General features: G+C 37.6%; 1 protein-coding gene across 1 annotated transcript in view; it reads right to left on the reverse strand.

Moving 5' to 3' along the window:
• Positions 1–2,102: 2,102 nt before the first annotated feature.
• ZEB1 (zinc finger E-box binding homeobox 1) overlaps positions 2,103–17,507 on the reverse strand; it is a 109,759-nt gene continuing 94,354 nt past the window's right edge. Inside the window, exons 5-9 of the mRNA XM_088533991.1 lie at positions 16,283–16,485; positions 11,949–12,054; positions 8,619–10,426; positions 6,961–7,141; positions 2,103–4,553 (exon numbers count right to left, since the gene is read on the reverse strand). Coding sequence (XP_088390117.1) covers positions 4,015–4,553; positions 6,961–7,141; positions 8,619–10,426; positions 11,949–12,054; positions 16,283–16,485 — 2,837 coding nt within the window. The 3' untranslated portion in view covers positions 2,103–4,014. The remainder of the gene's footprint in view (positions 4,554–6,960; positions 7,142–8,618; positions 10,427–11,948; positions 12,055–16,282; positions 16,486–17,507) is intronic.

Consider the following 17,507-nt stretch of genomic DNA (forward strand, 5'->3'; position numbering starts at 1 on the left):
CCAGAGCATTTTCCACTCTTCTCTATCTCTAAGCTTCTTTTCCTACTCCTGTTTTCTCAGGATCTCAGAAGTGTGTTCCCTATCTAGGCCATGAAATTTAGTGTTTTGCTTTTCTGTAACATTTTTTCCTACCATTATCCTATAATATTTTTCCTATTCTCGAACTATGTGATAAAAAGGGACAAATAACGACATCACAATTTTGCAACCGTCATTCTGAAACACAGAAATTAATCACAAACTGGAGCCATAACATGGGGCTGCAGCCGAGCCCAGAGCAGAGCACGAGTCTCAGGTCACTGCTCTAATCCGTATCATATCCAAAGGCCACCTCTCTTTTGTCAGTGTGGACTGGAGACTGTCCCCTGCCTGATGTTTGCAGAAGAGGTCACAGGAGAAGGGAGCTTTATTAAAATCTTTTTCACTTCTTTTTTCCAACTTTTATTTATTTATTTATTTATTTTAGGACAGAATACAATGGACTCACACTTTTACTTCCACACTTTCTCATGTGTGACCCCTTTTCCCCTTGGCAATGCTCTGTCATTAATCTATAGGGAAGGCCCGTGTTGCTGCCCTTAGGCTGCTTCCCATTGCGCAGTGGATGCGGCCTTGGCTGCCTCACACCACGTGGCCTCCTGCACTGATGGAGCTGGGAACAACATCCGGGTCTCCTAAGCACATCTTTGCTGCAATGAATTTACTCACCTAAATAAAGATGCATCAGAGCTTCTGTGCATTTCAAATGGATAATACATGATGTTATGAGGTCACAAACATCAGAGGCATCTGAGTTCAACAGCTGCAAATTGAACACACCAATGCATTTTGAAGACACAAATGTTCATAATGGTTTCAGAGTCTATTCAAGGAATATAAATTTTCTCCACAAAAAAATGACCCTGCCTGAATCAGAACTACTTGGATTTTATTTCCTATCAAAGCATAGTTTTCTGTTGCTTCATTCGAAGTTCTGGCAATGGAAGGTACTGACCTTTCACAGGCAGGTTGCATTTACACGTGCTCAAATCCTTTGCTCTCTTTCTACACACAGCACAGATATTCTTTCCATTCCATTTTCAACAAATGTCTCACTAGGCTTATTACTATAGACAAGTAAGATGCTCCTTAGTCACAAAAAATATCTCCATCTGAAAATAGACTTAAAAGGGGCATTTAATTACACAGAACTGAGACCATTCTACCTGCAACAAATCGTCAACCATCTCGCCAATTTTTGTTAGAAAAATCGTGCAAACCTGTTGATATAATCTAAACAGTTACTTTTTCAAAACATCTGTCTTATTTTACCTGAATGGTACACTACAGAGTTAGAAGCTTACTCCAATTAAAAAGGCAAAATCTGGCGCTGTACTGCAAAATACAGACAAAGTGAAATATTTAATATATAGGGTAAATCTTTTATATGTATTAATGCTGAAAAGAGAATAACATTGAGCAGTATCCAAAACTAACATATTTGAATATAAAAGAACATGTACAGCATTCATGAAAAACAAAACGGCTGTTAACCCCTTTTAGGGATCACTAAAACAGCAGAACTTTGTTTAAAGAACATTTTCTAAACTTGTTTAATCTGCAAAACATTAACAAATCCATTTCTAATACAACCTTAATAACTTTGTATTTACAGAAGTGAAATTATATATATATATATATAGGTAATATCGATGCCATATCTTTAGATATTTCAACAGCAATATATACATCAACTTTTTCAATGGCTTATTGCTAAATAATAGTAACAAAAAACCAAACACTTATAGAGCTACTTCCTTTAAAAGCTGTCTGAAATAGATCACTATAATACATAATAGACAGATGCAAGGGGAAAAAAAAAGCAAGCACAAAACCATGGAGTTTGTTTTGAAAGTTTGGCTGTTCTGCTAATGCTGGTAGAGCTGATAACCCGGAGGGGCAACCCCTTCACCCGCAGCTGGCAAACCTGCATCTCACTCGCTTGCTCCTCACACGTAACTGACAGGGAGGTATCTGCACTGAAGCAAGAACCATGCCCCAATGGCTTCTCACAGAAATGATTTAAAAAATATATTTAAAATCACTAGAATAATGACAGTAAGTCAGACTTGTTGACGCATTTTATTGTGAGATGGGGAGTCTGGTAAAAAACTAGAAAATGACCATGATGTAACAAGGAACTTAAAAATGAAGTTTCGATTTGTAACATACATACATGAATACAGGAACAAATTGGCACAAAAATGTTAAACATTGTTCCCAACACTGTTTATAAGATTATTCTAATTTGGCTTACTAAGGAAATGAGTTTTATGGTTAGGCTAATCTCTTAATAAAACTGCAGAGCATCATGCTATTAGTCACACAGTGAATTTCAAAATTTAAGAGCTTTATATTAAAAACTGGGTAAAGGTAAAATGAATTGATTGCAATTGTAAAATTAATACATTCCCATTTTAATTCTTCTGTTCTACAGTCCAAGGCAAGTATAAATGTTAACATAACACTGTTAAATCAAATCTCAATGCAAGAGAACCAATTGCATCTCTACTTTAAATCTTATCAACTTTCCAAATTTTCATACTAAAATATATTATTGTATTAATACAAACTACAGTATTATACACTACACTGTGTAATAAATAAAGAAATATAAAAATAAGACACATAAATATAAAAGTTTTCTAAAACTAAAAAGGTACATATGTCAGTAAGAAGGGTATTAATACTGCCAGGTTTGAAGACATACAGTACAAAATGTTGCACAGATCTATAAACTAAAAGAAATAAAATAATACTGATAGGTAAAAATCAGCTAACATTGTTAATAAATGGGGTCCATAATAACTAACATTTGAAAATACTTATGAGCCAGATAACATTTCATGTATGTGTCTGAAATTAAAGTAAACCAATAAAGCAATAAAGCAGATTAGAAAATTTCCCTTGTAATTATTGTAGAGAAATTCTGCAAGTCAGGTATTAACCAAAATACCACCAAATAATTAAATAATGAAAAATACCAGTGTTCTTACTTCTCTGATGGCTGAGTGTTTTTTCCCCATGATTAGTTTAGAAGATTGATACAAATCAACAAATGCTAGTTATTGTAGGCCACACATTGGATAAAGGCTGGTCAGAGCCTTTATAATACTGATAAATGGCACTTACAGCACACAGGTCTTGCATAAGGCCAAAGGAGATACAAAGCTTCATATCATATCCTTCATATTGTTACTACATACTCAAAACACAATTACAAACACTGATTTTGACGACTTTGCTGTCCTTTCCAGTATTAACACTGTTAGTCCCTGCAATCAGAACTCAACGACAATCTTTTCAACTACATTTTTAACCACATGAGTAAGAAACTTCAGTTCTTCTATCATCTCTGCTTTCTTAAGGCTAACAATACACTTTAAATGATAATATGCTCTACTACAACATCTAATGTTAGAAACCGCTACCTTCTAGGTTGAATTTACAAAGGTAGCCAAGCACTGTTTGCAACTGCATTCTGGGTTTCTGCGAAAGGGAATTCTGTAGTGCAGAAGTTCTCACATTTTAAAGACATAATAAAATACTGAAGCGGATTTAGGAAATGTTTTACCATTAAAAAAAAATCATATAAATCTCTCCCAATTGTACAGCTTAAAAATTAATCAACTTAAGAATGAAAATTAATACTGATAAAACAAACAATGCCAGATGCTTGTCTCGTAAATCAGGCTTCCTACAACCTGGTAAATCTTTGCTTCCCGAGTCACTGTATTTTTCTAATCTGCTTCATGTTACAAACTTGTTCCTAACTTTGAAAGCTGTGTGAAAAATTACTAAGTTTGAGGTTCAGGCACACCTGGATTTCTTTTTTTTTTCTTTTTTATATATATATTTTTTTACACAGTAGTGAACAGAAATCACAGTATGCAGGCTACTGCGTTTCCATGAATAGCATGTATAATATAGAACGAACTTCATTACCATTTTTTTCCTTATAGAAAAAATTATCATTTAAGCTTTATCTGTTTTTTCTTCTGATACCTGCCCATTATTCTGTATAACTTCCGGTTCTGCATTGCTTCCTTGATTTACAGCTTCATCATTCTTGTTACCTTCAGTTTTCCCTTCTTCTTCCTCGTCCTCTACTTCTTGTAGTTTTCTACATTCTTTTTCTTCCTGAAGTCCTTCCAACTCCTTTTCTTCCTCCTCCTCCTCCTCTTTTTCACTGTCTTCCTCTTCTTCCCTGGTTAGGCTCTCCCTCTCATCCGAGTCGATCTGTGACGGAGAGGCCCTGGCGCCAACGTGCTCGGTGCTGAGGGCCTCCTGCCCCGTCTCCTCCTGCTCGGTGCTGTCGCGCTCCTCTGCCTCTCGCTTGCAATAGGAGTAGCGATGATTCATGTGCTGGGAGTACGACCCCGAGTGCGAGAAACGCTTTCCACATTTGTCACATTGGTAGGGCTTTTCCCCCGAATGCAGTCGCATGTGTTCGATCAAATGGTGTTTGTGTTTAAATGCCTTTTTACAGATTCCGCACTCATGAGGTCTCTTACCTAAAAAATAAACCACAGGCATTTGGAGCTTTTGTATCTTAAGAATTAAAAAGTATCCCTATTTTCCCCACAAAAATTTTACAGGTAAATGTATTGCCAATAACTCATAGTTTTATTTAACAAGATGCTCTACCATTATCAGGCCGAGATTCTCACATGAGACCACAGGACAGCAAGGGTTACTTGTGAGCTTTTTAGGAAAGTTGTGCATCAAAGGATAAACAGATTTTTTGATGCAACCTGTAGCACAAAAAAATAGCTGAATATGTATGAATTAGAAAAGGAGAATTTTTTTCTTGGAATGGGAGTCATTCAAATTCAAAATCATTTTAACTTTTTTTTTTTCTAAATTGATCAAATTTAAATCAAGTAAACTTTTTTTGTCTACAAAGACTTTGTACCATGTTAGAGGTAAAAGGAAAATCATCCCATGATCTAGGTTAATGCAGCTGAGTGCCTCATATGTAAAACTTACTGAGTACACACATATTAAACAGAAAAATCTCTTTGAATTTGCTCAATTCTTTTTCTGCTCTGTTTCTCAGCTTTCTTTTTGCCTTTTTTGTTGCTGTTTTTAGAGTCTCTTGTAAACACAGCAGGAACCCTGCTATGTTATTTTGTTTCCAACACTCAAAGTTGTTAGGCAAAACAATTTTGCACAGCCCAGACATAAAAGATACAGACAATGAGACAGCAGCTTTCTGGTTGCTCTGTAGAGACAGCAATATTTCCACGTCTAACTTTATCAGACAAGCACCACATCTGAACATGATACTTTATCTAAAATAGAATGGAAAAAAGCAACTGTGCTATGAAAATAAGTAATTAAAAGAGTTTCAGAACATGAAAGATACGAAAACACATACTCTTAACAAATACTTGAGAAATATGATCAAAGGTAAAGGGGATCCTGCATCTTTTGACTTCTGTGTTTAAATAAGATGAAACAAAACAACATTAATATGCAGAAATAGTATGTAGACAATGAACCAAGTAAAAGAGAAAATTCCTTGAAGAGATCTCAGAAAAGATTGTTTTTAAAATACATACGGCAGTAATGGCTATTCAAGACAGACTGAAGATGCCAGATTGGAGCCAAAAGGAAAATTTGGGGGAAATTAAAAATAAATATCAAAGCTTAAAGGATGTTCTTCTGGGTTTAGATTCTATGTCTAAAGAATGTGTATTAACTTCAGGTAATTACCAATTTGGCTCAATTTGAAAATCCTTCATGCCAGATACACTGCCTTTCATGGAAAATATCATAGGGATAGATCTTCCTTTTCCCTTAAGTACTGTTTATAGTTCAGCAAAGCAAGTTACTGAATCACAGAGCGGTTGAGGGTTGGAAGGGACCTCTGGAGATCTAGTCCTCCTCTCCAGGATTGTGTCCAGACAGCTTTCAAATACCTCTTAGGATGGAGACTCACAACCTCTATGGGCAACCTGCTGCAGTGCTTGGTAGCCCACACAGTCAAGAAGATTTTCTTCATGTTCAGATAGAACTTCCTGTGTTTCAGTTTGTGCCCATTGCCTCTCAACCTATTGCTGGACACCAATGAAGAGAGTCTGGCCCCATCCTCTCTACCCCTGCTCCTTCAGATGCATATACCCATTGAGAAGATTCCCCCTCACTCTTCTCCAAGCTGAGAAGTCCCATCAGCTCTCAGGCAGACGGTCCAATCCCTTAACCATGTCAGCAGCCCCTCACTGGACTCGCTCCAGTAGCTCCATGTCCCTCTTGTAGTGGGGAGCCGGGGCTGTGCACAACACTCCAGAGGTGGCCTCCCCAGAGCTGAGCAGAGGGGGAGGATGCACCCCAGGCTGCCACAGGCCACCCCGACCACACGGACACACTGTGGTCTCATGGTGAATTCTCTGTCCACTGGGACCCCCAGCGCCTTCTCCGCAGAGCTGCTCTCCAGGCTGCCTGCTGCATGGGGCCATTCCCCAGGGGCAGGACCCTGCACCTGCCGTTGTTGAACCTCAGGAGGTTCCTCTCTGCCCACCTCTCCAGCCCGCGCAGGGCCCTCGGAAGGGCAGCACAGCCCTCTGGGGTATCAGCCACTCCTCCCTCTACTTGGGAAAGTACATCAGAAATAAGAAATCCCTGTTTACAGATACGGTGTGCAGCTCGTTGCCCATGAGCCGGATGGATGAAAACCACCGTTTTTCCATTCAGGATTTAGTTCTTAAAAAAGGAAGAAACAAGAAACAATTTGTTTGTCAAGTAAATAAACAAAACACACTCTTATGAAGAACTTTGAGCCCATGTGATAATAACGAATATTATATTTCCTTCTGCTCTCTCAACACATTCTGAGAATGGGATTCCAGTGAAGATTATTATTCCAGTTACCCACTACCAATACACTAATAATTTGAAACTCCACTTCCTACTACCTACCTGTGTGTTCATACTTATGTCTCAATAGCGAACTGCTCTTCTGGAATATTTTGTCACATAAGTCACATGCATACATCCCATTTTCTGTCTTTCTCATCTTTTTCTTTGGGGGTGTTGAATCAGAATCATTTTGATCTTCTACGTTCGATACTCCTTCTGAGCTAGTGTCTTGCCTTTCATCCTTAAAAAACACAGAAATGGTTGAGCATACTGTTACAGTAGAAAAGGTTTTAAGATGTAACCTGGAGGTGCATTGCTATTTTCATTCAATTCAGTAAATGGACAAACAAGTTTTAGACTTACATAACCAAGAAAAGTCTTTTCTTTATGTCTGTTTTTGTCCCTGCTACCATATGCGCACGAACTCCCAGTGGGACTGATTTTAACCATACTCAAATTTGACTGTTGGCTAGATCTAAACTATAGCGATACATCATGTTTTAAGGCACGGAAAATAAACGTAATGTTCAGGAGGGAAGGAAGACTATAAAGCACCTCAAGTAGTGTTAGGAACTTCAAAGATCAAATAAAATATTTAGATATATTTTTAAAGTAATGTTTGTCACCCACATCTTGCTATTTCACAGATTTTATGAAGGCTTCTTTTGAGAAAGTTTATGAAGGCTTCTTTCGAGAAAGTTTTCACATGAAATTATTTAAATAATCATTCAAATCTGCAAAATTAACCACCTTATTGCTGATAAATCTACCACCAATCTGGAAAAACATCCATAATTGAAAACTGAAAATAGTTTTTAAAAAATCATAACTCTGTAATCTGTTTCTAAGAATTTCAAGGACTGAAATTCACCTGAATAAGAAATATAATAGTATTTTCTATTGATATCAGCAGTATCAAAACAAACCAAATTAATTCTATCACATATAAAATCTTAATACGGGCTTCTCAGTCTCTAGCTATAAAGAAGCCTGTGTAGCATGTTGAACAGGCCATTTCCAAGTTTCAGCTAAAAATGCTGCATCTTTGCATGAATCACTTTCATTTTCTGCTCTGTCAATATGCTCAGTGCACACAGGCAATTCTCAGCAGAACGAACTCCGATCAGACCGCATCTGAAAGCACCCAGGATCAGAACAAGACACAGCAATGGCACGTGTGGAGAATAAATATCTGTCCTATTTCTAACTGAAAATGCATCTGGTTTTTGTTTACAGCGTCATTATTGTACGGCATGCATTCAGTTATACTTCAAACTGAGAAAGCAATATGGGAAAGCATCACAGTAGAGGGCAAACAGAAGAGCAAGAAGTTCCAAATTTTCTGGATGTGTGGAAAAGGAAGAAATACGGAGCCAGCAAGAAGTGCAAACAATGGCTTTACTTTACTTTTTGGATTAGTTTGAATTCACTTTAAAATACTTAGCATTAATGATTCAGGAGACACTTTGGAATGACTGAACATAGTAAAGAAGTGACCTCTGTAGGCACAAAGCTCTAGTCTGTGACAGTCTGAACTCAAGCTGACTAGCTTTGTAGAGGAATTAGCAGGAACATCCACTACTCATGAACTCATGAAGCCAAACAAACATTTCAGTTTATTGTACTTAATTAATCTTGAAAATTTTCCATTACCTTAGCAAGGACACTGAAAGAATATGCCAAATACAACATTCAGGAATACACAGAAACTTAAGTACCTGATTTCCATTGGCTTGGGTCTGTTTTGGTGGTGTTTCTTGAACTGCAGGAGTAACTGTAGTAGAATATGTATAAGCCACCTGTGGAATCAAAATGGTTTGCTTATTGGCAGCAAGGGCTCTTAAGCATGGAACACTGTTCTGGTCAGCAATGGCAACAATTGTAGGTAACTGGGCAGTGACTGTAGGTATAGCAATATTTATGGGATTGGCACTTGGTGGGATTACATTTACAATAGGATCAGAGTCTGTAACACTGTTGTCCTTTTGTGGTTCTTTTTTTGCACAAGTTAAGTTCAAAGGTTCTTCTTGGACAGAATAAACACTGTTCTGGTAAACACTAGTTATGGTAGATCTTTCCAATGATTCTCCATGTTGCTTTGGTAGCGAAAGGTCAAGAGGTTCTATTTGTGGCTCTTCTTGTACACCCTCTGCTGTGTACGTATAACCCTGTGAATTTCTTGAAGAAGAAAGGTTTAGTGGCGATGGGGATGGCGTGCTACCGCGTGAACCATTTTGAGTTGATCCCTCTGATAAAGTCTGAGATTTCGTACTGACAGGATTTTGTGAATTACTTGTGCTGTCCTGGGGTTCGCTCACATTTGTAGGTCCTACTTGATCATCATTATCTGCAGGACTGCTTAATTTAGCTTGTTCAGGAGAAGATGGTCCAGACGACTGCACAGAAATTTGACCAGCTTGCATTTTTTCAAACCACTTTTTTACCACATCTAGCGGTAGGTTTACTGAATCGGCTATTTTTGAAAGCTCTTCTGTGCTTGGTTGTGCATTTAATGCGTAATATGCTTTTAGGAGCGATAAAAGGTTCTTCAAAGGCGGCTGGCCAGGAGATAAGTTGTTCTCCCCAGTGTCTGATGGGACTGGGGATTCGGACTTCTCAGCTTCTGTTCCACTGGACTGAGGAAGCTGAGGAGGGTTTTTTGTTTCATAGTGCTTTAATTCTTGAAGTGCATTGAGATCTCCTGGACAGTCATCACAAAGAAGACAAGTGCTATCATTGGTCTCTCCTTCAAAGTTCTTATCTTTCTCAGACTTCACTGTAAGATCTTCTGGTAATTTTTCATTTTTGCAACTGTTTGTAGGAACAGGGTTTTCCTTTTTTAGATTTTGTGGAACAACCTGAAGTTGACTTGGCTGCTCCAAGCTGTAGTTGATGATAATTTTGGTTGTCCCATCCTGGTCAACCAAAGGAAGACTTATAGCTGAAATGAGGGAATGGCCAGCTTGTTGTATAGATGCATTGCTGATTGTTTCTTGTTCTTTGGATGCGAGATTAGCATGATTGTTTTCCAATACTTGCCTTATTACATTACCATCCACTGCTACTTTAAGTACATTTTGAATGTCACTTAAGTTGATGCTTATGGGAGACACAAGACCTACTGTTGGTAGAACAACAGCTTGCACCACACCCTGAGGAGAACTGGTTGCCTGCAATGGGCTACCACCACTAAAAACCCCATTCTGCAAAGGGGTTGAACAATTAATTCCTGAAGCAACCACTATGGGCTTGAATTCATAATCCACAGGTTCAGTTTTAATTTGGTTAACAGGAAGTTGCTCTTGCAAGGGTTTATTTTCTATCTTTTGTCGTATCTGTGGTCTTGCTGGGCTACCTGGTGATGCAGAAAGGGAAGGGGAGGAGCACTGAGATGTCTTGAGACCTGACCGAGCTCGACCATTCACGGGCATCAAACCAATACACTTCTTACTGCTTATGTGTGAACTGTATGAACCAGAATGAGAAAAACGTTTCTTGCAGTTCGGGCACTCATATGGCTTCTCTCCTAAAAACAACAACAAAAAAAGAGAAATAAAGAAAGGAACGTGCAAATAGTTTACCAGGTTACAGTGTAACTTTATCAAGTAATAGTACCTAGAAAATAATACATTAAATTGACCCCTCAAAGAGCTCTAGCCAAAAAAAAAATCTTCTGCTAAGAATTGAACAGATCAAGTAATGATGTCATCTTTAGTTTTGATCCTAGGATCTTTTCATAATTTTCATCATGATACGATAGTAAATATAAGATGGGACTCAATAATGAGAACAAATTCTTCTATTTTCCAGTACTGTCTACACTATCATCTAAATGAACTATGTATTATACTTGTGTATTTCAATAAACTTCTTTCAAGTAGTAACCCTTTAAAGTAGTAACTTCAGCAGCAGCATGAACTATTGCAGAATGGAAAGAAATTAGTCTATGATTAACCAAATAAAAATACAAATGGCATAAATGCAAACCATAAAACTATCAAATGCTATGCATATTTTATTGCAGGAAACTCAAATACTGTAAATACACTACAATATCTTCCTATACTAACCATCAGCTAAATAAAAAACATGTAAAACATGTAAAGCTTGAGTAAGGGAAATCAGACATGCAGAGACAGATGTATGTTTGTCTTCACAGATATATCTTGGGTTAAACTGTCAGGAAGCTGCATACAGCTCTGCAATTATTTCACCTACAGAATGTGCTCACTTTTCAAAGCATCTGTATTATAGAGGAAAAGAAAAAAGCCAGAACTGGCTTTATTCAAACTGGAAATTACGTTGACTGCAGCTTCTCCACTCACAGATGCAGCTGGTACTGCCCTATGGAAATGAAGATGATGCTTGCTGAAGAAGAACATCCAAATGAAGTTCTCCTAATTGCTACCACCATGTCTGAGCAACAGATGTGAAAGGAAAAGACAGCCTAAAATCTTGTTTTTGGACTTACTGAGAATGGATAAATTCAGGTTAAGGTGTGAAACTGAGAACCTCTTTTAAATGACTGAACTGTTAGATTTTCCTATAAATTGAAACATATGCTGTTATAAGAGTATATCACAATTTCAGATCTGTATCCTGAGAGACACCTTAATGCGATGTAGTCTTGAGTGATGAAAATCACAGCCATGGTTGGAAGTGCAGTTGTTGTACACTTACTATTAATCAATTAAAATTTTCTAACGAGGTTGGTAACAAGCTGAGTGCTCTGCAAACAACTGAGAAAGAACAGACTGGCGAAAAAAGACTGGAAGGATGCCCCCATATCTCCTGCTACAAGTGAATCTTTCTGTTAGTATCAGATCTTAAGCCGCAGCTGTAAATCCTCTTGAGTTATCCTAAGTATTTTCTGCAGTCAGACAAAGACTTCAGTCATAGTTACAGAGTCTCAGAGTTACAGAGTAAGAAAAAGAAAGGCACCAGTATTTTAAACTTAGATTTACAAGAGTAAGTCTTACTCAAGACCAAAGTTATAAAGAGTACAAATCACAGTATTAACTAGAAATTCCAACACTTGGTTTATTTACCACTGTGGATTCGTAGGTGCTCCTTCAGATGATGTTTATATTTAAAAGCTTTTCCACATTCAGTGCATTTGAATTTTCGATTACCACTGGACTGCGTCACATGTCTCTGTAAAAAAAAAAAATCATAATTATTGCACAGAACGACACAGCGTATTTGACGACAAGCTTCTATTTTCACACTGAAGACTTCGCAGAGAAGATACAACTCAAAATTGAATGTATCAGTCATAATTTTATGTGTCTGAAGGCAGTATGTGTTATGCATAAAAAAAGCAACAAATTAGAAGTTAGGTTAAAGTTAAGGCAGGTGTATCATCTGAATAAAAATGGTATTGTAAAAAAACCCATTGTTCTAATTTCACTTACGGTGATGAGGGTTGCACTGACATGTTATGTGAGTGAGAAGTCCCAAAATATATACTAATTTTACTTGTGAAAACAAACAAAAAAGCAAACAAAAAAGCCCTCCTCAACCACCAAATATGCCAAAGCATATGGCATTCAAGATAAAGAAACACTGAAGTGTCTAAAGCTTAATCAGTTAACTTGATTTTTCCATTTGCATGCTTCCAGCTCTTACTGTTGGCCTTGATCCCTTTAAGTAATAGTGGCACGTAATTGCACAAAAGATGGCTCAGTAACAACAAAGGCATTCTCAGCCACTATTAGTTTTCCAAACAAAGGCAAGAAAAAAATTAAATAACAATATTCAGAGATTTCTCACATACATAACATCAAACTTTTTCACTATTTGCATTGAAGCTCTTTAATTTACATTGAAAAGGTTTTTCCTATATTTTACCTTGTGACAGCTTTTATTGCTAAGTTCCAACTTATTTTAGTTTTTAAGTTATAACAGCTTTGAAAACAGAAAAGCTAAAAATGACACATTTAAATGCATTTTATTACAAATTGCATAATTCTATGAATGTATATTGCTAAAGGCAAAAATAACATACTTTTAAAAGTTGGACCCCCTTAATTCCCAGTATGAAGTGGAGGTTCAAACTCCTTTTTTAAGCAGAACCACCTTTGCAAAAGGATGCACCTATCATCATTTGGATGCAGCTGCAGATTTTTGGTAATTGTGGCAAATATTTTCATTAACAGAGCTCTTCATGTCCTCGGGGAAACGGTTTGCATAGAGGCAGTCCCCACAGAGCAGCGGATGCGTGTGAACTTCCTCCTGCGTGGAACTGCGGCCTGCAGCTCCCGGCGCTCGCGCTGTGGCGGGCAGCAGCACGGGCCGCGACGCCGTGCGCCGAGGGAGGGCCGGGCCGCACGGCGCCGAGGGCTGCGTCGCAGGAACGGGGCTGGTAAAAGTCATTTGTGACTTCTGATCTTAAGAACAGTTTGCTGTATCAGGAAGCTTGAGCAATCTGGTATGAGATACACTGACCAAACCATGAAAGCCTCTGCTCTACACTCCGTCCTTCGTTATATGCTACAGATGCCAGCAGATAACACAATGTCGAAAAGAGATGACGTAAACACTGTAGAACAGAGGCTCGCTCTGTGGCTAATGACACCTTTAGCAAACATTCACTTCCCACTGATCTTAAACCTGGGGCAGCAAAGCACACTGCAGGAGAGCAAGTAACTTGGCAAAAGGGGCCCACTGTTTTCCTCCAGTACCCTGCTTCTGCCTCCATCTAGTAACATTCACTTAGCAGAGGGAATTTTGTAAGGGATTATTAAATAGGTGATTGATCTTTGAAAATTCAAGGTTTTGCATAAATATTCAGTATTCAGCAGATATTTTTATTATTTTCATAAAAAAACAAGCTATTTCCTGCACAAACCATATTTAAAGATGTAATAAATGGTCTTTTTTGCCATCACTTGTCTGAATCTTTTTCAGCAAAGGTCAACAGATAGATTTTCATAGCAAATCCAATGCAGATCTACTTAAAATGGTCCATTCCTTCTTGATCTGCATTTGTTTCTTCTCTGTAACAAAGGACTCCAACATTTTTTCTGGAGGCTAGATTATTTTCCACTGGGGATTGTAAGGGAGAGGCGACATTTTGAAAGGAGATGTTAAGTAGCAGCAACTCGTTCTCCTAAGGACAGTAATGTATCTGATTCTTGGTTGAATCAAAGGCATTATACTGATCTAAACACTGACCTTTATATTGGTATTACCCCAACGAAAATGTAGTTATGTCTCCCCAAAACATTAACAACTCCCTGGTAGGAAAAATATATTCTTAAAAGTAATTTTAAAGCTGATGAACTGGAAACTCTATTTTAGTCAGTGTTCCTAATTAGAAACTCTATTGCAGATCATAACCACAGGACAAAAACAGGTAAGACTGTCTGTGACTAAAACTACAGTTTACCATGACTGATATTACTTTTGAGTTCAGTCTTAACTTTGACTTGGTTTTTTTTTTCCTGATAAGTACACCTTTACACATACTGAGCTACACTGAACTCTAATTCTAATTTAACATTTTCTTCACTATATAACATACAAGGCAGGGAAATACTCTGCTACTTCTCACTAGCTATTTCTCCAGGCAGAAGATTCCTTGTGTGTAGTGTCTCAAAGAGCAGCCCTAGCATGAGGCACACATCTCCTCACTTCTAACACCACTCCTCTTCACTCCCAGATACTGCTGATAAAAGTAAAGATTTCCTCTAGTCAAATGAACTAAGTTCCTAAACTGAATAGGCACTTTTGCAGAACTCCTCATGGGCAAAAGCAGGCTACAGCTTGTGGCCTGAGCACTTGTTCAAGCTCGTGTTTTCACCTCCCAGCAGCTCCCATCCCCATCCCTGTGGTCTCCTCCCTCCCAATCTCTGCAGTGAGTCTCCACTCTCACTCTTCCTGACCAGCACTTGATAATTCCTGCCCGCTTTATCAGCTCTTCTGTTATTCTGTCTATCTCCTGAGCTTTGTTTAACTAAGTACCTTGAAGAGGACACACCAGAAGATTGTGCTTGTCTGGGGCTTTCTCCTCTCCTGAGCTAACTTCACCGAGTTCAGAGAACCAGGCCATGATTTACTTAAGCCCCTGTGCAATCAGCTACTACTGTTTGACTTGAGATTACACAGCTAAAGGACCTCAGCATACATACAGCTACCGCAGGGCTAGACAAACAGTAATACTCAATATTATTGTACGCTTTCAGTCTTGTTTTTGTTCCAGTCTCAAAAGTACCATATCTACTTCCAAAGCAGAGAAACTCACATTGCTCTTATCCAATTTTGAATGAAATTTTCCATTTTCCTGGTCACAGCTATAAGCAGTTTGGAGCTTTGGCTGCTATGTCCATAACAACGTGAAATTTTAATAAATTAGCTACGGATTGTTCACTAATCACTGAGAGAAAAAAAAAGCTGTAACAGGTACAAGAACTGTTATTCAGTGCCTTCAAAAGTATAAGGTCATTAATATATCTGAAACATCTGCAGCAATAAAATTTCAGAATTGCTTTATACTAATTTTCCTGAGTTTACTCGCTAGATATTTTTTCTCCTTTCATCCAAACTATTTTTAAAAATAGCAATTCTGTTCCTTCCAATCTCTTTCTTCTTCTGGTTTTAGACTTCTAGCTGAAAAAAAATCCAGATTACTACTTAAAATAAATATTCATAGTTTAAAATGACCAAAATATACAAAGAGCATTTATAGCTTTCACAGATAGAAATATATACGCTATATGTGAGATGATAATACCTTTAAAGTGGAAGCCAAGCCAGTAAGAGAATGAGACAGACATGGATGGGAAACACTTTAAAACAAACAAGAACTGCTTTGCCAGATAATATCCAGTTTGAGGTTATGCCAGACCTTGTGAGACAGTAATATCCTTGCAGGAGGGTGGCTGATACTTCTTATAATATTCTTTCCTATTTAATTTACTTGTGAGTGCGAACACTCAGATATGAAAATGCACTGTTAGAACTGGACTTCATGATAACTTGTAGTACAGAGATTAACACGCAGGATGTAAAAGAGTGTCTCCTGCATTCTACATTATAGCTTTTCTAAGGCTAAATTTACAAGAGGCAAAAATCATGTATTATTAGCCAATGGATAGATAAAAAAAAAAAAAAAACTCTAAGTGCAGTAAAGTACTTACAAAAATAAAAAAATATACACAAGTGTGCAACTAAGATGAAGGAAAGCATAGGTTCAGACTTGCTCTTTTGTTAGCTAGTAAACATGTCTGACTTCAGCAATTTGTTAAGTAAGTGCCACAGGTTTGGGACATCAACATACAGAGAATCTGATCCTAGTCTTACATGCTTGGTACTTTGCTCACATACCAAATTGCAGTGTTGTTACACAGGACGATAAATATTTAATTCAAATGCCACTTACTTGATCTCTTCCTGATTTGTGTGATGTCATGTGGCGGTCAAGCTGTGTTCGATAGGCAAACGTGTAACTGCATATGGAGCAACTAAAGTTATCTTCATTTTTTTCATGGCGATATTTAATGTGTTCCTTCAGAGATGTGAAACGTTTGTACCCTCTATCACAATATGGGCACGTGAGTAGTTGTGAAAATGCATCGGGCGTTCCTACACAGGAGAGACAATATAGCAAGTTTAAACAACCTGTAACCTCCAAGCTTACTAACACCAACAAACTTGCTTTAAATAGATATATTTGACTGTAAGGAAGCTGCTGGAAGCTGCACATATTTTAGGAGGGGAATAATGACTATTTAGAATTTTTTCCACAGGCATCAAGTTATTACTTATGGTACAGTTGCCCAGTGTACATTGGAGACTGCCTGTACATTATTACCCCAAACCACCATAGTTAGTATACTGGACTGCCCTGAATGGTACTAGAGCATTGGCATATACACTGCGGATTAAAAACCAGTCCTGAAAATTGTAAAACAGGGTTTCAGTCTTCTGAGGTCTGGTTAGCCCAGTCACTGGCAATCCTGGAATCATGTCTACAAAGTAATTGTAACTTAATGCCATTTAATGGTCATCCTCCTTTCAGTTCCTAAGGAATAAGTAATATTTGCAACCTGTAGAGAAGAATTTCTTTTCTCTCTTTTTTTTTTACTTAACTTGGAATTATAAGAAATGAAAAAACGAATGGAAATATGGTTTAAAATTCTTATAAATATATATAAACATGTAACTATTAGTAGGATGCACTGTCTATAAGAAAAGGGGAAGAGTGACAGACAGGACGTATCAAATATGCTATAAATAAGATTCTAATAAAATCTATGGAACTTATTCTAGTGGCTTTCATGAAGTTACTTCTTTTTCAGTAGACAATGAAGTGAAATAATTTTGAAGCTTATTATTAGTCTGACAAGAATATTTACTTCACTATTTACAAAATTCTGACTAATTTCTTCCCATCAATATCTATTTATACTTTAATTTTAAAATATGAAAAAAATCTTCCTTTACAGATTATAGGCATATGCTATACAGATAATCTTCTATATAGATAGAGCTGTAGCAGATAACGAGAGCAGGCTTACGTAAATGCAGGCCTTGCTGTATTTGACCAGACTATCAATCTATAAGGTGCGATGCATTCCAATGACCCTTTCCATCTTTCATGCTTC

The sequence above is a fragment of the Tinamus guttatus genome, unplaced genomic scaffold, assembly GCF_059628265.1.
Source record: "Tinamus guttatus ecotype Peru unplaced genomic scaffold, ASM5962826v1 Tinamus_guttatus_pri_ptg000530l, whole genome shotgun sequence".
NCBI lineage: Eukaryota > Metazoa > Chordata > Aves > Tinamiformes > Tinamidae > Tinamus > Tinamus guttatus.